Source organism: Amphibalanus amphitrite, unplaced genomic scaffold, assembly GCF_019059575.1.
Source record: "Amphibalanus amphitrite isolate SeventyFive unplaced genomic scaffold, NRLGWU_Aamphi_draft 000011F_arrow, whole genome shotgun sequence".
NCBI classification, from domain to species: domain Eukaryota; kingdom Metazoa; phylum Arthropoda; class Thecostraca; order Balanomorpha; family Balanidae; genus Amphibalanus; species Amphibalanus amphitrite.
The window spans coordinates 1015852-1041537 of NW_024881507.1; the positions used below are offsets into that span (position 1 = coordinate 1015852).

General features: G+C 51.4%; 1 protein-coding gene across 1 annotated transcript in view; it reads left to right on the forward strand.

The window, feature by feature from the left end:
* Positions 1-25686, forward strand: part of LOC122382013 (tyrosine-protein phosphatase 99A-like) — a 47030-nt gene that overhangs the window by 13270 nt on the left and 8074 nt on the right. Inside the window, exons 5-16 of the mRNA XM_043366860.1 lie at positions 868-1052; positions 1406-1587; positions 4023-4137; positions 4478-4669; positions 7367-7550; positions 8864-8960; positions 9156-9272; positions 9765-9913; positions 12461-12723; positions 12924-13120; positions 17764-17892; positions 25413-25579. Coding sequence (XP_043222795.1) covers positions 868-1052; positions 1406-1587; positions 4023-4137; positions 4478-4669; positions 7367-7550; positions 8864-8960; positions 9156-9272; positions 9765-9913; positions 12461-12723; positions 12924-13120; positions 17764-17892; positions 25413-25579 — 1977 coding nt within the window. The remainder of the gene's footprint in view (positions 1-867; positions 1053-1405; positions 1588-4022; positions 4138-4477; positions 4670-7366; positions 7551-8863; positions 8961-9155; positions 9273-9764; positions 9914-12460; positions 12724-12923; positions 13121-17763; positions 17893-25412; positions 25580-25686) is intronic.

Consider the following 25686-nt stretch of genomic DNA (forward strand, 5'->3'; position numbering starts at 1 on the left):
GATAAGGCCACTTTTCAGCAATATCTATAATTCTGGGAATTCGTCGAGTTGCATGTGAGTCATTGGGAACCAGAAAAGAAACTGCGACTCCGCTCGCGGTCGCTGCCAGGTCCCGAGTAGTTTTGCCACGGTCCAGTTCAGAAGGATAAAGGCACCCCGGATGGCTGGCTTAACATGAGGACACATTGCGCTACAGAGAAAAAGATAAAATGGAATTCTGGACGCTGCAACTGTAACAATGCCTGAACTCAGCTATTTCTTTTGGAATTCTGTATGAATCTCAAAACCCTGTTACAATTGCCACAAGAAAACACCGAGTATACGAAGAGTTTCAGTTGCAAAAGCAAATTTAACTGCAAAAAAATATGCGACGTGTTTGCTTACAGTTTACCTCCTAAGCCTGTCCAGTTGCTAGAAATTATCTAAGTCAATATTGCACCATAACATTCCTTTAGAATAATCACATACGTTTGAGTCTGACGTTAATTTACCATGTAATTTGCCAGGATGCGAGGGCATGGTATTGCCCCATCAATTCGACTGTATCGAATATTGCCTGTGACATTCAAGCCACGTTCAATTCTGAGAACGTCGTAACTAAGCTTAGTTCTGCTTTCCAGTCAACTAGTATTGAGCCAAGTGCAATATATTTGACCCACATGATTCAGTGCCAGTGTAAACTTAAAAGCTGAGTTTATATGTTGATATGTATGTACTTTGAGTTGGCTTCAGAATGCTATATAACTCGAGGTTTGTCTACTTTATAGTTAAACACCTTGGCTATGAGTACTTAAATTTTCTTAGCCATATAAGAGCCTGAATGACTCTCTAATTTGACCTGACCTGACCTGACTGACCTGACGGCAGGCTGGGTGAGTCGGGCAGCTGGCCGCCGCTGGAGGAGGCCCTGAGGACGGACGGCGCCGTGACCAGTGCTAACGTGACCGGCCTGCAGCCGTTCACCCTCTACACGTTCCGAGTGATATCGGTGAACGAGCTGGGCCGCAGTGAGCCCAGCCAGCCGTCCTACCCGGTAAAAACGCTCAGAGAACGTGAGTACTGGGAGAGACGGCCGTAGAACGGGCAGCCGAGGGGAGAGAACTGGGCTGAGGGGCGCACTGTCGGTAGTTAGTGTTGTCGCCTCGAAAATGACAATACGAGTAACTAGCAACATTTTAGCATTGTTACTGGGATGTTATGGTTTTGCTTGTTATTTCTGGGAAATATTCTGCTATATTTTTTTTTTTATTGCGCGGTTGAAATATGAAAAGGATAAGCTGTCTTCATAAATTTACCTTTCTCTAGCCTATTCCCTCCCTCCCTCGGTCCATCCCTATTCAGTCCCTGGCACTCAGTGTCGATCTGAATAACCAGTAACCTCTGGTATCGCCCATCGTGTTGGCAGCTCCGCGCGGGGCGCCCACCTTTACCGGCGCCCACAATCTCTCCGCCACATCTGTGGAGGTCACCTGGGATCCTCCTCCGAGCGACACCATCAACGGAGAGCTGACCGGCTACCTGCTCAGCTACTGGCCGCTCCCGGCCGGCGTCGTCAAGGAGCTCGTCCTGCGCAACTATGAACGCACGGTGAGTAGGTCGGTCCGGTCTGGTGTGTTCCAGGGAATACCGGATCGGCTGAATACCCATCAACATCTGCAACCCAATAACCCTTTAAAATCCACCTCAAGCGACATCCAAAACTCATGCCAATTTGCAACATTTCAACAAGCTGTAATACTACATAGTACATATATATATATATATATATATATATATATATATATATATATATATATATATATATATATATATATATATATATATTTGAGAAGTTCGGAAGCAGATTATTAGATAGGCAGGTTTCATTGAACAAGACGGATAGTTTTGCATTTGTGACCTTTTTGTGTAGGGATTCGATGTTGCGAATCAGTCTCTTGTCACCTTCTTCATGCTGAAAGAGAATCGCTCCGAAACTCATGAGAGAAAGACAAATAAAACTTGTGCGCCAGACGTTTCGTGTTACGTAACACATTCTCAATGGCATTACATATTTGACATAGTACACATGATGCAAGGTTAGGTATATACAGAGAGAAAGTGAGCTACATGTTAATTATTTTACATATCACATTTTGCAAAAGCATAGAGCATCATGGATGTATCAGGAAACGGACAAAATCGGTTTGAAAATTAAATTTTCGATCACGTGCACTAATGGCCCCTAGTGCTGCTCTAAGGGGTCATACGAGGGTCATATAACAGAAGTACACCGTTGGCATTTACTTGTCTGTTAATGGTGGGGTCCATCTTACGAATGTAAATCGCTTCAAACACCGCTAGTCGTCGAGAATCGTTTACCTGTTTCAGTATTATCAAGTTTTCTGTGATGTCTTTTCTGGTAAGTCGGTCATTTGGGTGCTGGCTGTCGTTGTGGGTCAAGATGCCGCCTTGCTGCAGGTGCATTGTCACGCGTCTGCTGAAAACTTGATAAACTTGATAAACACAGAAAACTTGATAATACTGAAACAGGTAAACGATTCTCGACGACTAGCGGTGTTTGAAGCGATTTACATTCGTAAGATGGACCCCGCCATTAACAGACAAGTAAATGCCAACGGTGTACTTCTGTTATATGACCCTCGTATGACCCCTTAGAGCAGCACTAGGGGCCATTAGTGCACGTGATCGAAAATTTAATTTTCAAACCGATTTTGTCCGTTTCCTGATACATCCATGATGCTCTATGCTTTTGCAAAATGTGATATGTAAAATAATTAACATGTAGCTCACTTTCTCTCTGTATATACCTAACCTTGCATCATGTGTACTATGTCAAATATGTAATGTCATTGAGAATGTGTTACGTAACACGAAACGTCTGGCGCACAAGTTTTATTTGTCTTTCTCTCATGAGTTTCGGAGCGATTCTCTTTCAGCATGAAGAAGGTGACAAGAGACTGATTCGCAACATCGAATCCCTACACAAAAAGGTCACAAATGCAAAACTATCCGTCTTGTTCAATGAAACCTGCCTATAGTATATATATATATATATATATATATATATATATATATATATATATATATATATATATATATATATATATATATATATATATATATATATATATATATATATATATATATATATATATATATATATATATATATATATATATTTCATTCACAGTAGGTAAATAAGTTTATGTTTCACTTATATGCATAATGCTATTGCTTATACATGTAAGTGGTTTGACGAATTCATTCAGCCAGTGTAAAAATGGTTCTGCCTGGAGTGCAGCGGAACTCTGGGATATTAAAACAGGCAGCCCTGCCACCTCGACTAGCTGCCTGGCTCACGGCGCTAGCGGGCGTCGCTCGCTGGCAGCTCGCTGACACTTGATTAGAGACTGTAGCCGTATTATTGCAATACTATGCGCTGAAAGCTTGGTAATACCATGTGTCACCCAAACTAGAACTTTGGGAGCTGATGAGAGGCAACCTTCGTCAGAAGTTAAAGAAAATCACAATAAAATGACGAAACTGCAACAACTTGGATATTAGATGAGATGTTTAAACAAGCATTTACATACTGCTGCAAAGTTTGTGAGCAGATGTCCTCAGCCAGTGTGCGGCAGCAGTCCTAGCTATGGTATGCAAAGTCAATAACAACTGTTGAATTTTTGGTCGTTATGGTAAAACTATCTGAGGAACTGCAAGGCTTAGCTCATCATGGCGACAAAGAAGGTATACAGTGTTCATTTTTTCCATGGCATCAAGGCACCAGTCTGCAATATAGTGTTCCCAGAGCCAATAATAGTTTTGCTGTATCCTGTCATTGGTTTTCAATACCTCTTCAATCAGGATATGTTCGTATCTTTCAACACTAATTATATCGCATAGCGCAACTTGTTATTAATAAGGAGTTCTCCCTTTTACACGCGAAAGAGACTTGTTATCTCTCTAATCACAAAAATCGTTTTAAATGTCAACACACTTACGCAACTCGATATTTGTTGCAGAGTCGGGTCATTGAGGACCTCAAGCCGTTCACAAAGTACCAAGTGATGCTACAGCTGACCAACCTAGCTGGAACAAGTCCTTCAGCCAACATCACCGTCACCACAGCAGAGGGAGGTGAGCATGAACGCCGAGCAGGGAGTGAGAACGCGAACACAAAGGGACTGTGATAAATGAAGAGAGTGAGACGCTTGCACTATAAATGACGTGTGGAGAGGGAGGTTTAATATGGATAAAGTCGTGAATGACGATAGAGTGGCACCCATGTAAGTGCGTGAGTGAGTCAGTCAGTTAGTCAGTTAATCAGTTCCCAGTTATTCGAGGTGTCGAGAAGTTATGATTTTTGTGTGTGTGTGTGTGTTTTTTTTTTAGAAAAGAGGTTATTTATAAAGGCCCGGCTATGTTTTTTTATGGATGTAAATCGACAGTTTTAAATCACCCGTTGTTGTTTTGGCAGTGCCGTCGGCGCCGGAGAACATGACGTTCTCGGAGGTCAGTGACCGCAGTGTGACGGTGATCTGGGAGCGGCCGCGCCGGCTCCACGGCCGACTGCTGGGCTACACCGTCTACTGGGAGACCAAGGACGACACCACCAGCTCGCGCAACATCACCGACCCGCTGCAGACCTCGTGCACCATAGACGGCCTCGGTGAGTGACCTCGGCAGACCTCACACCACCCACGCCGCCAGCGAGTGGGCGGCGCCGGTCAACGACTTTATCTGGCCGTGAGTGTGCCTTGTTGACATTTGACGGCCGGGTAATAGTCATTAACCAGCGTGTGACCTTTGCGTAGGCCATCAGCCGACCTGACCTCAACGGACGCCTTTCCGACCAGGGCTGTTCACCCTCACCATTGTAACTTGTGGCGTAACTATAACTAATGCATTATGTTGAAGTGAAGTGTGACAATGATTTCATGCATAAGCGTTATGAATCATCGCAAGTTCATTCTTTCTCTGGATACTTGCCTCTTACGCTCAATTGGACATTTATTTTCGCTGCATTACGTCTGCAGCTTATCACTGAAATATGCAAATCGCTCTTCAAATGGCTGGATGATGCGCCGGTTACCCCAGCAAACCAGGGCTTAATGGCTGCAAACAACCTGGATGAAGAGGATGAGAGGGGGATCAGCAATTTCAGCACCAATACTCCATTCTTTATGAGTGCTTCCCTTGGGGTATGAATCTTGATGATCTGTTTCAGCAATCTGAAATTACTTCTGAACACTCGGAGATGCCCATTTCATGGGTAAACGGTCGTATAACTTTTAGCGACAGCCTTTAAATCTGCTGTTACCTAATATTCAGTTTCTGATCGTTTATTTTTCTTCTTTCAATGCAATTTTCTAGACGATTCATTATAATGAAAAATACCTCGGCCAAGTAAAAGGGAATCAAACAGACAGTTTGAGCTTTGGCTTATGGACTGAGCCTATCTCCCGCAGAAGTTACCGCTTGAGAGGGACGCTGTATTCTGGCATTCGCATAGAGTTAAACCGGTCCCTGTATACCAAACTGATATCACTTCGGCACCAGCCGGAGAGGCAGGTGGTAATTGTTGAGTGGGTTTGAGTGGGTTTCTAGTCGCTGCCCCGCGGTACTGGTTCAGTGCGACGACTGACTGGAGCCAATACGGCGACTGGCAGAGGATGCCCCGATTGCTGGCAGGGCTCGCCGCCCAGCCGATACTGCGCCACCGCGTCACTTACTGTCATCTTCTGAGAACCGACCCTCTGGGAAGGGCTTATTTGATATTTGATATCCGGGAAATCTCGCGCTTGATCGCTCGAAGAATATTTGGTTCCGAAGACTGGCTGCGAAAATGATGACAAGTCTGGTGCACATGAATGGTTTTGTTCTGAATGCTTGTGATCAATGACTGCCTAAGGAAATTCAGAGCAATATATACTGCGCTTGTCCAATGTCCATCCATCGCCGTATTGGTGGATGATCAAGCCTCTAAATCGGACACCAGCCTCTAAATAGATGTTCACAAATAAGGGGTTCTGTATTCTTCCATTACTGCTGCTAATCACAGTAGCACAAGGCATTGAATCTGGACATGACATGTCTTGTGTTGCATTCTATTCTTCGAGTGACCTATTTCTGTGTATCTCCTGTAAGGAGGAAAGGAACTTGGCGCACACTTCAATGGTGGAGCGATATGGCACACCGTTGTTGGTTTAGGGCTTTGAGCGCATGTGCTTTTTTAACACAGTCGATCAAAGTTTGGGTGAACACTTTAACCGTGAGTGGCGTTTCAGAACTTTGCCATTAGTGGTACTTGGGCAGATGAACATACAAAGTGCCGTTAACAACATATACTGTGAGGCTAATGTTGCCAGAAGTTCAATAGTGCCTACTGTACACCCAGAACTGGGTGAGCTTGCAGCTCACCCATATAGCGGGCCCTTTGTTGATATCGGACAGCGAACTTGACTGACCTGGGGAGTGTGGTATCGGACTGCGGACCCGACTCTCCCGCCCTGTCTGTCCCGCAGAGCCGGACAGGGGGAGTGTGGTATCGGACTGCAGACCCGACTCTCCCGCCCTGTCTGTCCCGCAGAGCCGGACAGGGGGAGTGTGGTATCGGACTGCTGACCCGACTCTCCCGCCCTGTACGTCCCGCAGAGCCGGACAGGGGGAGTGTGGTATCGGACTGCGGACCCGACTCTCCCGCCCTGTCTGTCCCGCAGAGCCGGACAGGGGGAGTGTGGTATCGGACTGCGGACCCGACTCTCCCGCCCTGTCTGCCCCGCAGAGCCGGACAGGGGGAGTGTGGTATCGGACTGCGGACCCGACTGACCGCCATGTCTGTCCCGCAGAGCCGGACAGGGGGAGTGTGGTATCGGACTGCGGACCGCCGACTCTCCCGCCCTGTCTGTCCCGCAGAGCCGGACAGGGGGAGTGTGGTATCGGACTGCGGACCACCGACTCTCCCGCCCTGTCTGTCCCGCAGAGCCGGACAGGGGGAGTGTGGTATCGGACTGCGGACCCGACTCTCCCGCCCTGTCTGTCCCGCAGAGCCGGACAGGGGGAGTGTGGTATCGGACTGCAGACCCGACTCTCCCGCCCTGTCTGTCCCGCAGAGCCGGACAGGGAGTGTGGTATCGGACTGCGGACCCGACTGACCGCCCTGTCTGTCCCGCAGAGCCGGACAGGGGGAGTGTGGTATCGGACTGCGGACCCGACTGACCGCCCTGTCTGTCCCGCAGAGCCGGACAGGGGGAGTGTGGTATCGGACTGCGGACCCGACTGACCGCCCTGTCTGTCCCGCAGAGCCGGACAGGGGGAGTGTGGTATCGGACTGCGGACCCGACTGACCGCCCTGTCTGTCCCGCAGAGCCGGACAGGCAGTACACCGTTTGGCTGAAGGCGTTCACGGGCGCCGGTCCGGGTCAGCGCTCCCAGCCCGTACAGCGGTGGACAGACGTCAGCGGCCCGGGCGCGCCGCGCATCACTGACGTGACCTGTCCGGGGGACACCACCCTGCACCTGCGCTGGCGGCGACCCGGCACCTTCTATCGGTTAGTGCCCTGCCTATACGACCCGGCACCTTCTATCGGTTAGTGCCCTGCCTATACGACCCGGCACCTTCTATCGGTTAGTAGCTGTGATTTAGCACCTTCTATCGGTTAGTGTGCAGCTACGACCCAGCACATCTATCGGTCAGTGCCCACGACCCAGCACCTTCTATCGGTTAGTGCCTATACGACCCAGCACCTAATTCTATCGGCTAGTGCCCACGACCCAGCACCTTTTATCGGTACGTGCCTATACGACCCAGCACCTAATTCTATCGGCTAGCGCCCACGACCCAGCAACTTTTATCGGTACGTGCCTATACGACCCAGCACCTAATTCTATCGGTTAGTGCCCGACTCGGTCCATTCTACCGGTCAGACACTACGATCCTTCTGCCGGCCAATAAGGTTCAATTTCTGCCGGTCAGAGCACCAAACAATCTTGGTCAGTATGTATGACGTCATGTATTATACGCTCGCCGCCTATGGTGCGTGGTGTGACCTTGTGGTAACTCTCTAAGCCGGGCTGTGAGCCGAATTTCCGTCACGGTCTGAACAAGGAAGCCTTAGTAAGGGACATTGTCGTCCAGCGGAGTACGAACAGTGGGTTCAAAGGCTTCCTTCTCCTAAAAATGCTGCCTCACGATACGTTATGGACAAATCGGAAGTTTGTAGGGTTACAAAAAAACTTGTTACAAAAAAAAAACGGAGTAATAAGTGTGCTTAAACGTTTATGCCCTCGATACCTGTTTTAGTTATAAGAAAGCTGTTCTCTTGATGTCTCACAAAAATTCAGACTTAAAATGTTGATCTTTTTTGTGCTCAAGCTGGAGCCTCGAAATTCTCGACCCTTTTCTCCGTCTCTTTCATTCTTTATACAGACGACCGCTCAGCTCGCGCTGTTCCTCGCACGTCCGGTATTAACTGCTCAGTGGGAGCGTCAGATATGACCCCTCGCACCACCTTCCCAATTCACCACCTGCCTACGCGTACTCGGTAACCTTTGCATCTGGCCCAAGTGACGAGCGCCCCTCTGCCTGGCAACAGCAGCGGTCAGACGCAGCAAAGGTCCTGCGTGACCCATTGCCCGGCCATATATGTCCCTGCTGGTCCCTCGGTCCACTCGTCAGGTAGTCGCATGTCGGGCTGCACGCAACCTTTTAGCACTAGCTACCTACATATTCAGAATTGATAATAAAGCTCACTCACTGTTACTAGCCGGCTACTTTTGATTACTAAAAGTCTACGCGATAACGTTGGTGAGTGTACCTTGCATTCGTGCCTCCAGCGGTTATTATTTGTGTGTATTGTTTCAGGTCTGTGGATGAATACAATGTCCTGTACCGAGATGACGAGGCTCTGGAGTTTGAGAAACATTCGGTACTGGTGACCTCTGCTCAGCAGTACATTGCGGTAAGAGCTTTACAAGGGGAGCTCTTGACACTTCAAACAGACGGCAGACTCTTGTGTGCTGGTATTAAAACAGTGTCACGAATGGCTGGATGTTTTACGTTTATGGTGTACTGTGTGTTTAATACGGTCTGACATGTCCTGAACACCCGGTCACGATTATGCATAAAAGCTGACCCGCTCGCATTTCTCTCTCAGACGACAATAAGTAACATGACCCGAGGTCACGTGTATGAAATCGTGGTCGAAGGTGTCACCAGGTCACGAATGACACGCGACAGGATCTACCGAGGCGAACTGTCCACACCACGAAAGGTCAGTGACCCAAGACACTAGCCGTTCTGTGGCCTCTGCTTATTGAGGCGGTAGATCCAAGTAGCGCTTGATTTGCCCATTTTATACCGCTGGTTTGTGTGCTCTGGCTCCGTGAAGGGCTGACTAACGTGTTATTCACCGTGCTTGTTCCTGAGAGCGATCAGAGCGTAGCCGCGCTGAGCCCGGGCCGCGCCGATGGCTTCTCGCCGGGCGTTCGGCGGTCCTCCCCGACCATTTGTAGCTGTCGCGGCCGAACCAAGTGCGATTACACGCCACCCTTTGTCAGTGCCAGCGAGAAGCGCCGAGCGGATTTGTCTCACTGAACGATTAAGCTTGTTTCTCAGCCTCGAGGCTGTTGCCCAAGGCTCTCCGCTCGGCGACTATGTCGTCTATTTATTTATTTCGACGTAGCACGCCATTGCTGTTGCTGTAGGCTGCTGTGTTCTAGAGCTCTCGGTCTCAGATGTTCCTCCATTATGTGTGTGCCGACAGGTTCGGATGGAGGAGGGTTGTCGGGAGATCCAGCCGGTCAGCACGTGGTCTCAGGTGGAGACCACCGCCATAGCCGGCGCTCAGCTGGCCGGCATTCTAGTCAGCTGCCTCCTGGTCACCTTTCTGCTCGTCGGAGCCATCTTCTGGTGGTCAGTCAGCTATGTACCGAAAAACGAATATTTATTTAGTTACCATTAAATATCACAGTCGCTACGTGCGGTTACTTTCTTGGATTATCGGATTGTTCTCTGGGATTTTAAATACTTACCCAAAAGTCCATATTCATGAGTATCTTACTTGTTATCCTTTATTCGGTATTCATCAACACAGCGAAATACAGCCGTTAAAATCGGTAGAACGGTCGCTTGGATCGCATGCTGTAAGTGTATAGCTTTTGTGAGGCAGATTGTGGCTATAGACTAGCCCGCAGTACTTGTGTGTTATGCGGTACAGCCTATGCTGCAGTGAAGCTCTCGACGCCGCGCCCACGAAATGTTGTAAGTGTACCGAATGGCACAAGAAGTGCTACATATCAATGCGAGTTGTGGGACAATCCAAATACTTGTTCTGTCATCTGTTAAATGCACTTTTCGAGGACGCAATTTATCGTCATTCATGTCCCCGAGGCTGATATTATCAAGCCCCATCTCAGATAAACCGTCCCTCCGTCCTTTGGCTGTCTGTTGATGTCATTGCTTCTGAAATAAGAATAGAGATATCGTGTTCATGAAATCCAACGCAGAGCAAGTAGTAGCAGATACCAATTCAACACGGAATTAGAAAAAAAAAATCCGAGCTCTGACAGTGTTCCAATATATCTCCGGCAATGCCGCGAGTTGCGACAGTGCTGCGATAGTGTTCCAACCAACACTGATCAGAAAATGATTCGACAGGGCTCCTCCGGAGCCATCAATTCAAGATGTCATCACTTCCCAGCTCTCCTCTGTATGCGACAAGGCTGGTCGTTCCCCGTGTCCACCGTTCTCCGAGTCTAGGACTCACCCCGCCGGGTGTGTCATCTCCCTCCGCACTCCCCGCCGCAGAGGATGGCCTCTTTGAATTGATGTTGTTTGCCGCTCGCTTTTGCTGCGTCTGCCACCGTCCGTCTTCTCTGAACGTCGGGAAAATTAACGCACCATTCGCCGTTTATTTGGTGTACCGCCTGAACTCCATTACATTCATCTTCCAACGTATAGAAGATGTTTGAAATTAATTGAAAAAACGGTAAGAGCAAAACATCATAGGCCCATGTCGTTATCATGGGATTCCCTATCGAGTTCAATATCATAAATGTCCCCGAAGGGCGGTCAGCCACTGAGGAAATCACATCCGGGGCGAGACGAGCGCTCTCGGTGGACCGATCATATGCCAAGGCCCTCGCTCTTAGTGACGGCTCTGTAAATGCCTCTTTCATTGCCGGGTATTGAGTCAGTAGAGCAAAAAATCAAAAGTGGATCTGTTAAAAACAAGCTCTGCGTAGTTGATGAAACTTGTGATTGTAGGTGTGATCGAACGTAGGAAAACTTGAGTTGGCATCATTGCAGTGACTGGTTTCGTAGTTACTTCAGCATTGTGAAGGTGCATAGATGATAAACTTTTGTAGTTCTTTTTACCGTAGGCTAAAAGGCTTATTTCGCTTTCCTTAATAAGTCAGCTACGAAATCGGTCTTTTTGTTATGAATCTTTTGGAAGTGGGATTCAAATATGTATGAAGCAAGGCTCGTAGACAATAGAATATCGTAAAGAAATAAGACAACTTTCGACCTCGATCCACCGTTATAAAGCATGGATTCGGTCTGATGGATTTTAGACAGCTTAACTGCTGAAACTCAAGGTAGCTAAGAAGCAAACAGACTACGATCGGCACTCAGTATCGGACTAAAAATGCGATCAGCCGCACCGATAATGGTGTTCTTATGTTTTCGGCGCGATGAAAACAGACCATCTCGGCCCGCCCGCATCCACAGTAAACTCACGTAACTGGACGCTAACTTGTCCGCGGGCGGGACGGCTAAAATGTCGGCGAAATTTGCGCACCCTGACCAGTGAACATAAAATGTTACGACGCTAATGACCGAGTCGTTACACGCATCGTAAAATATATATGGCGCCATAGCGGCCGGCGGCCGGTCCCGGTGACCAGCCGCAGAACGGCCCACTTTCCAGCCGGGCCGTGACGTCACAGGGGGGCCAGCCGGCGGCCAGTCGTGGTCCGAGACTGACGAATCAGGACGATCTATCGCCGCACCTCAGCACTCTGGGGCAAGAAAACTTCCGGGCCTTTACCCTCGACTGTTGGCCAATGGGTTTTTGACAACAGTTTTTTTTTTCGCCTGTCCCTGCAGATCAAACATCGTCTATTTTTAATGGGTGTTGGACACATTTCGCTACCTCGTGTCGTCCTGAAGGCGATCGACGCGTTTCATCTGTAATCTTTTGTTGAATCTATTATATCCGTATGACCTCATCGATCACAGAGCGTACACTCTGTCATATGACTTCAACAAGCGAACGATCCATGCCATTGCAAACGTCTCACCACATGTACTGCGGTACAGTATTTCTCGCAGGCGCTCGCTACCAGTGCCATCTAGTGACGGCATTATAAGCAGCCCACCGCCGCCGCTCTGTCTATCCGGCAGGCGGCAGCGGGGTAATGGTAAGCAGCCCGCCGACTGTGTCTCTCTCCCCGGCAGGCGGCGGCGGCACCTGTCGCAGATCTGGAAGCCGGTCGGCTCGGGCCGGCTCTCCCCGGACGGCAGTTCGGCCGGCTGGTCGGCCGCACCGCACCACGCCGTGCCCGCCCACGTGTTCCCGCAGGCCGTGCACGAACTGCACGCAGACGGAGCGGCCGGTTTCCGCCGAGAATGGACCCAGCTACGACCGCGAGGAGACGATACGGAGACGGCACCGCTCGCAGGAAAACCCGGCGGAAAACTGGCCATGGCTGCGTCGCATTGTGAGTATCCATTGTTGTTAAAGTCGTTAGTTATCATACGGAGATTGAATGTTTTATTTAGCTTATGCTGTTTGGGAGCATTTTAAGTCCACGAGCTCAGTTTAGCAGTAAACAAACATTCAATGCCTCCTCGAATATTTTTTGTCAACTAGACGGAAAACTATCAAAACCCCTAATCCCCGCTTGTCTCATATTCTCAGACCAGCAGACGCGGGTGTCTGTCTCGTCGCGCCAGTACCGGTCCAAGCCGCAGCCGGCCGCCTATCTGGTGGACGGATACCGCCGAGCGGGCGCGTTCCTCGTGTCTGAACGGCCGCGCGCCACCACCCGGGACGCCCTGTGGAGACTGGTCTGGGAGCAGCGGGTGCGCACCGTGGTGCTCATGGGACCGCTTCAGGTGAGCTGTTTGTAAGAAACGTGATGAAAGGTATCAAAACGATTGACCATGCACAGACGAGAAACTAATTAGACAGCACACATCCCGTTCATTGACGAGACGAGTGAGGCCATTCCGCTGTTATCAAATCGCTGTTATCTATCTATCGACTAAAATTATACCTTTCAATAGACAGTGAGGAGACAGTTTTGAAGTAGTTCTATAAGAGCTCCCTTCCGACCGTTGTCTGCTGCAGTATTTGGACCCCATGATAAGATGGTAGGTATCCAATATTCGGTTAGATTTGGCAGTGCTCTGACCGCCAGTGAGACAGGGCCAGACAGGCGACTGGGTATAGTTCCCGGGACAGACCAGACGGCCATAATCCCCACCAGCCCCGTGAGGCCGGGCCAGAGCCCCACCCAGCCCCACCCGCCGGGGCCGTCCCACCCAGCCCCGGCCAGAACCCCACCCAGCCCCACCCGCCCCGCCGGGGCCGTCCCACCCAGCCCCACTCGCCCCGCCAGCCCGGGCCGCCGGCCGTCCGTCTTACGTCGGCCTGCATCCGACGCAGTCGCTCTGATTTATTAATTCATCAGATATTTTGAGAGCGACTGATAATTTATTTGAGTGGGCCGCCGGCTGAGCTGGTGCAGTGTTCCGCCCCAGCCGACGACCGAGGCGCTCGTCCCTCCGGTAGGAGACAACTGCCCAGAGCAGGGCGGCTGTTGGTACACAAACTACTTGCACTGTAGATGTTATCACGTCTCACATGAAAGGAACATGGCAAACGTGATAAGGAACAATAAAACTGCAGTTTTTATAAACGTTTTCTTTCGCCTGGCATTGTTACATGTGCGAAAATATTCACTTTTTGATGACAATGTGACCGATTTTTGTCCTCCAGAATAAAGCATTTCAGCGAAAATGACTGGAACCACCCTCGATTTTAAACCCCTGACATAAACATGGAAAACAAATGAGTCACTTTGTTTTACAATAGCAATAGCAGCAATATTTATGACTGTCTCGTCTCCAAAAGCACTCTCAGAATCAAATGTTTATTGTTATGGAATAAAGCTGACCCACTGGAGGAGACTTTTCAAACAACTAACAAATCATCCGTTGATAAAATCAAGTCAGACATGAGTCAGTTTCATTCCAGCTGGCATATCTACTGCCCCGAGAGATACTGTTCTGTATTGGATTTTCGAAAATAGCGCCCGAGGTCAGTGCATGATTGCTCGGAACATCATTTGTTGCCCGTATTACTATTTCGAGAGTTTAATATCCTTTGGGAAATGGCATAGGTTTACGTTGCTGGCCACTGTTCATGCAAAGCGCCTTTATTCGTCGGTGGCTACCAGTAGCTCTATTTTATTCCCTTCAGCTCCAGACACAATTTTCCGGCAAAACCACGCTGTTTGAATCAGATCAGCTGCGGTCCGATCAGTGTTCTGTGTTCTGTCTCCGCCGTGTACCGTCCGTCTGTCGGTGTCTGCAGGGAGGGCGTTCTGTGTTCTGACCCCACCGTGTACCGTCCGTCTGTGTCTGCAGGGAGGGCGTTCTGTGTTCTGTCTCCGCCGTGTACCGTCCGTCTGTCTGTGTCTGCAGGGAGGGCGTTCTGTGTTCTGACCCCACCGTGTACCGTCTGTCTGTGTCTGCAGGGAGGGCGTTCAGTGTTTGACTCCACTGTACCGTCCGTCTGTCTGTGTCTGCAGGGAGGGCGTTCTGCGTGCTGACTCCGCCGTGTACCGTCCGTCTGTCCGTGTCTGCAGGGGGAGGGCGTTCAGTGTTCTGACTCCACCGTATACCGTCCGTCGACCGTCTGTCGGTGTCTGCAGGGAGGGCGCTCTGTGTTCTGACTCCACTGCACCGTCCGTCTGTCTGTGTCTGCAGGGAGGGCGTTCTGTGTTCTAACTCCGCTGTGTACCGTCCGTCTGTCGGTGTCTGCAGGGAGGGCGTTCTGTGTTCTGTCTCCGCCGTGTACCGTCCGTCTGTCTGTGTCTGCAGGGAGGGCGTTCTGTGTTCTGACCCCACCGTGTACCGTCCGTCTGTGTCTGCAGGGAGGGCGTTCTGTGTTCTGACTCCACTGCACCGTCCGTCTGTCTGTGTCTGCAGGGAGGGCGTTCAGTGTTCTGACTCCACTGTACCGTCCGTCTGTCTGTGTCTGCAGGGAGGGCGTTCTGTGTTCTGACCCCACCGTGTACCGTCCGTCTGTGTCTGCAGGGAGGGCGTTCTGTGTTCTGACTCCACTGCACCGTCCGTCTGTCTGTGTCTGCAGGGAGGGCGTTCTGTGTTCTAACTCCGCTGTGTACCGTCCGTCTGTCGGTGTCTGCAGGGAGGGCGTTCTGTGTTCTGTCTCCGCCGTGTACCGTCCGTCTGTCTGTGTCTGCAGGGAGGGCGTTCTGTGTTCTGACTCCACTGCACCGTCTGTCTGTCTGTGTCTGCAGGGAGGGCGTTCTGTGTTCTGACTCCACTGCACCGTCCGTCTGTCGGTGTCTGCAGGGAGGGCGTTCTGTGTTCTGTCGCCGCCGTGTACCGTCCGTCTGTCTGTGTCTGCAGGGAGGGCGTTCTGTGTTCTGTCTCCGCCGTGTATACCGTCCGTCTGTCTGTGTCTGCAGGGAGGGCGTTCTGTGTTCTGACTCCACTGTACCGTCCGTCTGTCTGTGTCTGCAGGGAGGGCGTTCTGTGTTCTGACCCCACCGTGTACCGTCTGTCTGTGTCTGCAGGGAGGGCGTTCAGTGTTTGACTCCACTGTACCGTCCGTCTGTCTGTGTCTGCAGGGAGGGCGTTCTGCGTGCTGACTCCGCCGTGTACCGTCCGTCTGTCCGTGTCTGCAGGGGGAGGGCGTTCAGTGTTCTGACTCCACCGTATACCGTCCGTCGACCGTCTGTCGGTGTCTGCAGGGAGGGCGCTCTGTGTTCTGACTCCACTGCACCGTCCGTCTGTCTGTGTCTGCAGGGAGGGCGTTCTGTGTTCTAACTCCGCTGTGTACCGTCCGTCTGTCGGTGTCTGCAGGGAGGGCGTTCTGTGTTCTGTCTCCGCCGTGTACCGTCCGTCTGTCTGTGTCTGCAGGGAGGGCGTTCTGTGTTCTGACCCCACCGTGTACCGTCCGTCTGTGTCTGCAGGGAGGGCGTTCTGTGTTCTGACTCCACTGCACCGTCCGTCTGTCTGTGTCTGCAGGGAGGGCGTTCTGTGTTCTAACTCCGCTGTGTACCGTCCGTCTGTCCGTGTCTGCAGGGAGGGCGTTCAGTGTTCTGACTCCACCGTATACCGTCCGTCGACCGTCTGTCGGTGTCTGCAGGGAGGGCGCTCTGTGTTCTGACTCCACTGCACCGTCCGTCTGTCTGTGTCTGCAGGGAGGGCGTTCTGTGTTCTAACTCCGCTGTGTACCGTCCGTCTGTCGGTGTCTGCAGGGAGGGCGTTCTGTGTTCTGTCTCCGCCGTGTACCGTCCGTCTGTCTGTGTCTGCAGGGAGGGCGTTCTGTGTTCTGACCCCACCGTGTACCGTCCGTCTGTGTCTGCAGGGAGGGCGTTCTGTGTTCTGACTCCACTGCACCGTCCGTCTGTCTGTGTCTGCAGGGAGGGCGTTCTGTGTTCTAACTCCGCTGTGTACCGTCCGTCTGTCCGTGTCTGCAGGGAGGGCGTTCAGTGTTCTGACTCCACCGTATACCGTCCGTCGACCGTCTGTCTGTGTCTGCAGGGAGGGCGTTCAGTGTTCTGACTCCACTGTACCGTCCGCCTGTCTGTGTCTGCAGGGAGGGCGCTCTGTGTTCTGACTCCACTGCACCGTCCGTCTGTCTGTGTCTGCAGGGAGGGCGTTCTGTGTTCTAACTCCGCTGTGTACCGTCCGTCTGTCGGTGTCTGCAGGGAGGGCGTTCTGTGTTCTGTCTCCGCCGTGTACCGTCCGTCTGTCTGTGTCTGCAGGGAGGGCGTTCTGTGTTCTGACCCCACCGTGTACCGTCCGTCTGTGTCTGCAGGGAGGGCGTTCTGTGTTCTGACTCCACTGCACCGTCCGTCTGTCTGTGTCTGCAGGGAGGGCGTTCTGTGTTCTAACTCCGCTGTGTACCGTCCGTCTGTCCGTGTCTGCAGGGAGGGCGTTCAGTGTTCTGACTCCACCGTATACCGTCCGTCGACCGTCTGTCTGTGTCTGCAGGGAGGGCGTTCAGTGTTCTGACTCCACCGTATACCGTCCGTCGACCGTCTGTCTGTGTCTGCAGGGAGGGCGTTCAGTGTTCTGACTCCACCGTATACCGTCCGTCGACCGTCTGTCTGTGTCTGCAGGGAGGGCGTTCAGTGTTCTGACTCCACTGTACCGTCCGCCTGTCTGTGTCTGCAGGGAGGGCGTTCAGTGTTCTGACTCCACTGTACCGTCCGCCTGTCTGTGTCTGCAGGGAGGGCGTTCTGTGTTCTGACTCCGCCGTGTACCGTCCGTCTGTCTGTGTCTGCAGGGAGGGCGTTCTGTGTTCTGTCTCCGCCGTGTACCGTCCGTCTGTCGGTGTCTGCAGGGAGGGCGTTCAGTGTTCTGACTCCACTGTACCGTCCGCCTGTCTGTGTCTGCAGGGAGGGCGTTCTGTGTTCTGTCTCCACTGCACCGTCCGTCTGTCGGTGTCAGCAGGGAGGGCGTTCTGTGTTCTGACTCCACCGTCCGCCTGTCCACAGGGGGAGGCCGACCAGCCGTGGCCGGAGCCCGGCTCCACGCAGACCTTCACCACTCTGCGGGTACAGACGCGCTCCCAGCACGCGTTTGCCTCGTTCACCGTCCGCCGGCTGGGCCTGTCCAAGACAAAGGTAAGTCCGGCTGGGCACGGGCGATCCGTGCAGTCTGACTCTGGTGACTTTGCTTTTGTTACCGTGATAATTCTCCTCGCGTTGTGTTTATTTTAACTTAAATACTTAATGTTTGACAATACTGTGCTTCAAATTAACTTAAATGCTTAAAGTAAAAAAACACTACATATTGTCCTCCTGTTGTCTCTCTCAACTGCTCTCCTTTATTTTTCACTCGAAATTATTCTAGCGCGTGGACAGCACTCGCGCACATATTGCTCACATTTCCTCCTCAACATCTCCCCCGACCCTGAATGACCCCCTCATGTCATTCAGAACTTCACCCCATCGTCTTTTGGAGCAAGTCACTGCTCCATCTCCAGCCGAATGATCTTGGTGACTGGTCTCTTCAGAAGCCCCTTTGGCGTTCTCACATCCACCACTCTGACCAGGCCGTCTGAGCCAGGATACGTCCTCTCCACCCTCGCCATCGGCCAGTTTCCTCGAGGTGCGCTCGGGTCGAGAAGTAAGACAACTTCTCCTTCTCTCAGATTCTGTCGAGCTTCAGTCCACTTTTGCCGCACCTGCAGAGTCGGCAGGTACTCACGCAACCAGCGACGCCAAAACTCTGTGTTGAGCTGCTGCAAGCGTCGCCAGCGCTGTCGCAGACTGCATCCCTCGTTGCTTGCTGAGGGAGCCATCTCGACTCTCGACGGTCCCGTGATGAAGTCTCCCGGTGTCAGCGGCGGCCGATCGCTGGGATCGGAAGAGACGGCTGTAAGGGGCCGTGAGTTCAGAAGTCCTTCAGCCTTGCAGAAGGCTGTTTGCAGCTCTTCATCGGTGAGATCCGCTCGTTCTAACGTCTTTGTCAGTGCTTTCTTGGCTACCTTCACGAGCGCCTCACAAACCCCATTGAAGTGAGGTGCTCCAGGTGGACTGAAAGTCCACTTCGTTTGATGCTGCGACAGCTCTCTTTGAATTTCTTCGCCATCCAGCTCCTGGACCTCCTTCTTCAGTTCTTTCGCGGCCCTCACGAAGTTTCTCCCATTGTCTGATCGTATCTCTGCTGGACGGCCGCGGCGCGACACGAATCGCATCAGGGCGCGCAGAAAGCTGGCGGTGTCCAGTGAGTACGCCATCTCCAGATGAACCGCCTTTGTTCGCAGGCACACGAAGATGCATAAGTAGCGCTTCTGTCGCACCTTCCCTCGTCCCTGCTTGGTCCGGAACGGGCCAGCGTAGTCCACTGCACATACCTCGAAGGCTCGCAGACCACCTGACTGTACTTGTGACGTCGTCAGCGGTGCCATCTCTTGTTCCTCGGGCTTGTTTGTGAGCTTCTGACATGTGACGCACTTTCGGGAGCAGGACTTTATCATCTCTCTCGCTGCAGGGATCCAAAATCGCATTCTGAGGTCAGCCAGAGTGTGCTCAATGCCCATGCCATGTTCAGCCTTCACATGAAGATGCTGAATCACCAGCTTGCTGATGATGTTGTGCTTCGGTAGCAGCATCGGATGTTTCGTCTCAAAGCTCAGATCCGATCGCTGCAGTCGACCACCCACTCGGATGACTCCATCTTCATCCAGAAATGGACTCAACTGTTTCACACTGCTTCGCCGGCAGGCTTTCCGTGCCGTTGTGCCGGTCGTTGCCGCTCGTTCGAGCTGCTCTCTTTCTTCTGGGAACGAGTCCTTTTGAGCCTGACGCACCCAGAACTTCTCTGCTTCCAGTATCTCCTCTGGCTTCAATTCCTTGTCCAGTTGAGTTCTGTTCGCAGTTTCCCTCCGCAGAACTTTCACGAATCTCCGCACCCAGGCTGTGACTCTCAAAAGCCTTGTCCAGCTTGAGAAGTCCTCCGGGTTGAGAAGTCGGCAGCTGGGACCTGACGGCGCTCTCACGGCAAATGTGCTTTTCTGGTCCTTCTTGAACTCGGACTTGTCGAACTGCTCCGCTTGAAATTTCTTCTTCGGTGGCCACTCGTTACTGTCTTCTAGCAGAAACTTGGGCCCTTCCATCCAGAGCCGACTCTCTTTCAGCTCACTAAAACTTAAGCCTCTGGTAGGCGCATCTGCCGGGTTGTCTGTCCCCGACACGTGCTGCCACTGTTCACGTGACGTCACCTCACAGATCTCTGATATCCTGTGGGCGACGAACGGCTGAAAGCGGCGGACTTCATTCCGAATCCAGCACAGCACGTCCATCGAATCGGACCAAAAGTGCACCTCTTCTAGTGTCTTGTTCATTGCTGTGCACAGCGTCTTCACAACCCTCAATCCTAGCAGGGCGCCCATGAGCTCCAGTCTTGGAATAGTTTGGATCTTCCCTCGTGGCGCTACCCGAGCGCGAGCCAGCGCGAGCTGAGAGGCTCGTTTACTTTCACATTCGGAGACGACGTAAATAGCGGTGCCGTAGGCCTTCTCCGAGGCGTCACAGAAGACGTGAATCTCCTGGAGGGTAGCGTCTGGGAAAGGATGAATACATCTTGGCACTGAAAGGCTGCTGAGCTGCAGTATATCTTTAAACCACTCACGCCACTTCAGCTGCTGGTCACTTGGCAAGGCGTCATCCCAGTCTACTCCGCTGTTCCACGTCTGCTGAAACAGCATCTTCGCTCGAATGGTGAGCGGCACGAACAGACCGAGCGGATCGAAGACGGATGCCATTTCCCTGAGGCACGCTCTTTTGGTCAGTTCTCCGCAGAGGCCTCCTCGCTTTGACGTGTCTATGGACAGGCGATCTTCGTCTGCTGACCAGACTACTCCAAGCGTCTTGGTTGGTACCGAGCCTTGATCTTCGAAGAAGTGCTGAGAGCTGACTGCTCTGTCTTCGATGGGGATGGCCTTCAGCACACTCGCATTGTTAGACATCCATTTCTTGATCTTCATGCCACCATCTTCCAAAATGGTACTGACCTGCTCTCTCGCCTTTACAGCCTCGTGTTCGGTTCGGAAGGACTGGATGCCGTCATCCATGTAGAAATGCTTCAGTAGCACCTCAGAGCCCAGCGGAAACGCGCTGGCGTGCTTCTTGGCGTTTTCTTTTAGCACGAACTGTGCGACGAATGGAGCGGCCGCGTTTCCAAACAGCCATCTGTTTGACTCGTATACGGTGGGTTCCTCGTCCTTCATGTTTCTCCACAGTACTCGGTGATACTTGCGGTCTTGCGGTCATCCGGAGCCAGCTCGACCTGCAAGAACATCTCGCAGACGTCACCGATCAGTGCGATGCGATGCAGTCTAAATCCGAGCAGTGTCTCGACCAGGTCAGTATAAAGAGACGGCCCTGGGAGAAGCTGTGAATTCAGGCTCACTCCCTGATACTTTGCAGCTGCATCATACACTATTCGGACCTTTGTCGACTCCTTTTCTTCTCGGACGACTGGAAAGTGTGGTAAAAACCACTCTTTTTCACCACTGTGCTCTCTTTTGGATGCGAGGATTTTGCTCATGTAGCCCTTCTTGACGTACTCTTCAAGAATCGCACCATACCTGGCAGGCAGGTCGCTTCCAAGTCGCTTCAAGGACTGCTCAAGTCGAACAAGACGCTGCATCGCTGCTTCATAGTTGCTGACCAGCTGAGGTTCCTGATCCCTCCATGGCACAGCTGCTTGATAGCGGCTACCGTTGTACACCAGCGACTTCGAAACCTTCTTTGTTGCTTCCTGCTCTTCACGTGACATCAGACTTTCTTCTGATTTTCTAACTTCAAGTACCTCTAGGTCAGTCATGCACTTGATTGCTTCGATTTCTTCTTTACATGTTGTCTTTGAGACGTGCGTCCTCAGTGTTCTGGAAAAGTTCGACATGTTCTCCCTCATCTTCAGCACAGAGGATCCATGTTCGGCGAACTTCTTTATCGCACCGAATGCCGTCCACCCCAGGGGAGTCAAAACTGCCACTGGGTCGGAATCGGCGCCCTTCACGGTCTTCAGAGGCACAAATAGCGGGGTCGTCACCGCACAGAGGCCGATCAGAATGTCGACACTGCCGCCACTCATTCTCGGAAATGGTACGGTCTTCATGTGCGGCCACTGGCTCTTCACCGTGTTCCAGTTTGTACGCACTGATGCACCATCGAGACTTGAAATCACGTGGACTTTGATTTCTGCTTCATAGGCGCTGTGCAGACTTGAAAGCTGCACATCCCCCGTCTTCATGCTGACGTCTTCTTTTCCATTCACTGTGCTGAGCTGCAGCACTTCTTCTGGTCCATCGAAACCCAGCTCGCCTGCAGCAGTCTTAGTAATGAAGGAGGCATCGGAGCAGGGATCGAGCAGAGCGTTGAGAACGACCGAGCGGTTCTTGTGTTGAACCAAGACTGGTGCCACCTGGAAGGCTATCTTCCCGTGTGTGGCTTCTTGCTCTGCAGTCGCTGTCTTGTAGCTTGAGCTCTGATTGGTAGCCCTGCTTGTAGTACCACTGCCACTGGCTCCACTGGTCTGCTTAGATGGATGAAACTCGTTTATATCAGCCGCATTCTGCCACCTCGCAGGCTGGTCTCGGTTCATGGCTCTCTGCCGCTGCTCTTGTTCCTGCCGTTCAGCGTGGAGGAGAGTATGATGACTGCCGTTGCATCCATCAACTGTGCATCCTGGGAATTTCCTGCAACTAGTCCCGCGGTGTCTTCCACTGAGGCATCTGAAACAAGTTCCCTCAGACTTGCACAGCCCATATCTTCTCGAAACGTTCCAGCTCTGGAACTCTGCACAATCCTGTAGCATATGACGCGCTTTGCATGCCACACAAACTGTCTGCTCTTCACCATTTTCATGCTGCTTGCTGATCCTGTTCGTAGCGTACGTTCTTTTCCCACCAGTTTTCTGTTTTCCTGGTTTTGTTTCGTCTCCGGACCTCGCCATCTCCTTCGCTTTCTTCTCGCATCGTGCTTCCTCTGATAGCCATTCGGCGAAGTTACCGAAGTTGTCTTCCTGGCCTGCGGTTGTCAGCCATCTTTGGTAGTTCTTTATGTACGAATGGTGCAGTTTTTCGGCCACCAAGATGTAGTATGCCGACACATCTGATAAGTCGTCGACTGAGCCACTCTCCTTCAATAAAGTGATAAGGCAGCTCACTTTATCGGCATACTGCTCCAGGCGCCTGGTGTCTCCCTCGGCGATGTTGGAGAACTGCCGAATGTCATTGAGGCCATGTCGGATCCGTCTTGTTTTTCCGCCGTACTTGTCTGTCAGGGCCTCTCTTGCCTTTGCATAGCCCATCTCAGATGGTTTGTAGCCCTCTACGAGCTTCAACGCTTCGCCAGAGAGGCTGTTCTTTAGGTAGAGCATCTTCAACTTTGGATCAATCCTTGAGGTTCCAATGAACGCGTCAAAAACCACCTCCCAGTCTTCGAACTTGGCGATGACTCCCTCGAACACTGGTAGTTCGGGTTGCTTGATGCCCTTAACGGAGACCTCCACATCCTGTTTTGTCTGTTCTTTGTCCTTTTCGGTCTTTTTCCTGGAGACTGTCATGATGAGGTCTTCACAGGCGTCAGTAAATTGGTACGTATCCTCCATGAAAGTCTCCGCTTCTTGGTCCGTCTCTAATATGTCGCAAATGTTCTCACTGACCTCCCTGATCGTCTTCAGCTGTTCCTTGAGTTGATCACATTTATGCTCGATGACACTTCTTTCTCCATCATTGCTCAAAAGCTCTTCAATTTCCCTCTTCAGCTTAGCAGCTCGGGCTTTGTAAGCGTTCCGCCTTCTTCTTAACTTCGGCTCGTTCATTCTTAAATCCGTGGTCACATGCACCAGATGTTACCGTGATAATTCTCCTCGCGTTGTGTTTATTTTAACTTAAATACTTAATGTTTGACAATACTGTGCTTCAAATTAACTTAAATGCTTAAAGTAAAAAAACACTACATATTGTCCTCCTGTTGTCTCTCTCAACTGCTCTCCTTTATTTTTCACTCGAAATTATTCTAGCGCGTGGACAGCACTCGCGCACATATTGCTCACATTTCCTCCTCAACAGCTTTGGTGTGTGCTATAGTGACATTGTGGTATGTTGATAGATAAGCTGTTAAACTAATTTCATCGGAAGAAGCAAAAAGCATATGGCCTTTCTAGTTTTCTACCCATCCTATTCCTTACCACGATTTGTTTATCAAAAGGTATACGGTATCACACATCACCGGACAAAGTCATCTCTAGTAATGGTTAGATGTTTGTCGTATACCAAACATTCGATGGATATTGATCCAAGTATGCAAAACCTTCGCAGAAATCATTATCTTGCCGCGTATCTGCATCAGTCCTTATGCTTTCCTCGGATCCGCATTTTAACCTCGCATTGCTGTGAATAGACCTCCCGAACTTCAAAGCGCGTCCTGCTTGGGTGCACTGAGCACCGCCCCGCACCCGAGCGAGAGAGAGAGCGAGGGAGAGGGGAGCTGGAGAGTGTGGGCAGAGGGCCGGAAGAGGGCAGGGTGCATCGCCCGGATGAATCAGACATCGATTTTGCTGTTGGCCCGGGCGGCCCGCCGGGGAGGGGAGGGGAGGGGTGCGGCCGGAGGGGCGGTCGTTTTCGGGCGTGTGGGCCGAGCCGGGTGACGTCAGAGCCGCCCCAGACAACCATCGGAGCCCATCTCAACTGTCGCGGACCGATCGGAACGCTCTCGAACAAATGCCGCCGGCTGCAATTCGGTGATGACGTATGCTATGCTGTTTGGACGGGCAAATCAAATTGGCCAGATTTGATAACACAGTCTTCTGAGCTTGATTCTGCTGTCGCCGGCACATAAATACGGCTTATTATCAGTCTAAAAATTCGTCATGCTCTGTTCTCATCATTCATAAAGTCATAGCTGTGCTTCAGAACATCCTTTTTTATCTCATGCAATCCAGTTCAGTTCATCGATTTCGCCGACGCGATCATCGTTTCTGCCGGGACCATATCTGTCGCGCCACCGACAAAGTATCCGGTGCCGGGCGCGTCCACCGGGCGGGGGCTCAACAATGGCAGTCGGGGAGAGGCGGCACGCCCGCAGCGCTGTTCATTTGGCCGCCCGCGCCGTAATGAGTTTATGATTGCACTCGGCACAGGAGATGCGCCACAGTTCCAGGCCCGAATTGGTGTAATAAATTCTCCGTCATTAATTAGACTGTCGGAATGTGTGCGGACCGCTTATAGGGGACGCGCTTCAGTCAGATTTCAGTGGTTTCTGGCCAGTTTAGGCAGATCTCTGTAGAGCTATTGACCGGAAATGAACAATTATGTAGCTGCCATGTCGCATTTTCTGTTGATTTACTTTGGCTTTAGGACCTCATATTTTGTGATCACTTTGGATTAATGCTGTTCTGCTCACCTACTTTGGAGTAGGCATATGAACATAAATTGAAATCTTCCACGTTCCTAAGGGCAAGAAAGTGAGCATTGAAGACAATGGTGGGCATCAAATCTTTACTTTTGTCCAAATGAATGAGCATATGGGTGGCATTTACTCTAAGTGCCACGCTAAGCAGAGCTTGCCTGTTGAAGCTTGGAATGATGAGCATTAATTAATTGGACTTAAATCACTTATCATTTTCACAGGCGTCGACGAAGAAGAAGCGGCCGAAGGAGGTGCTGGTGAAGCTGTTCCAGTACAACTGCTGGCCCGAGTACGGGCACAACGAGAACCCGCTGTCGCTGCTCGAGTTCGTCCACCAGATTCAGTCGGCCGCCGACGAGCCCGGCGCGCCCGTCATGGTCCTGGCCGGGTACGAACCAGAGAACACTGCTCCCGAGCCGCCGAATGTCGCCCGAATTTCGCCGTCCGTCTGGTATTCTGTTCAGCGCGCGGCGATAAAATCGTCCAGGGGCCGCT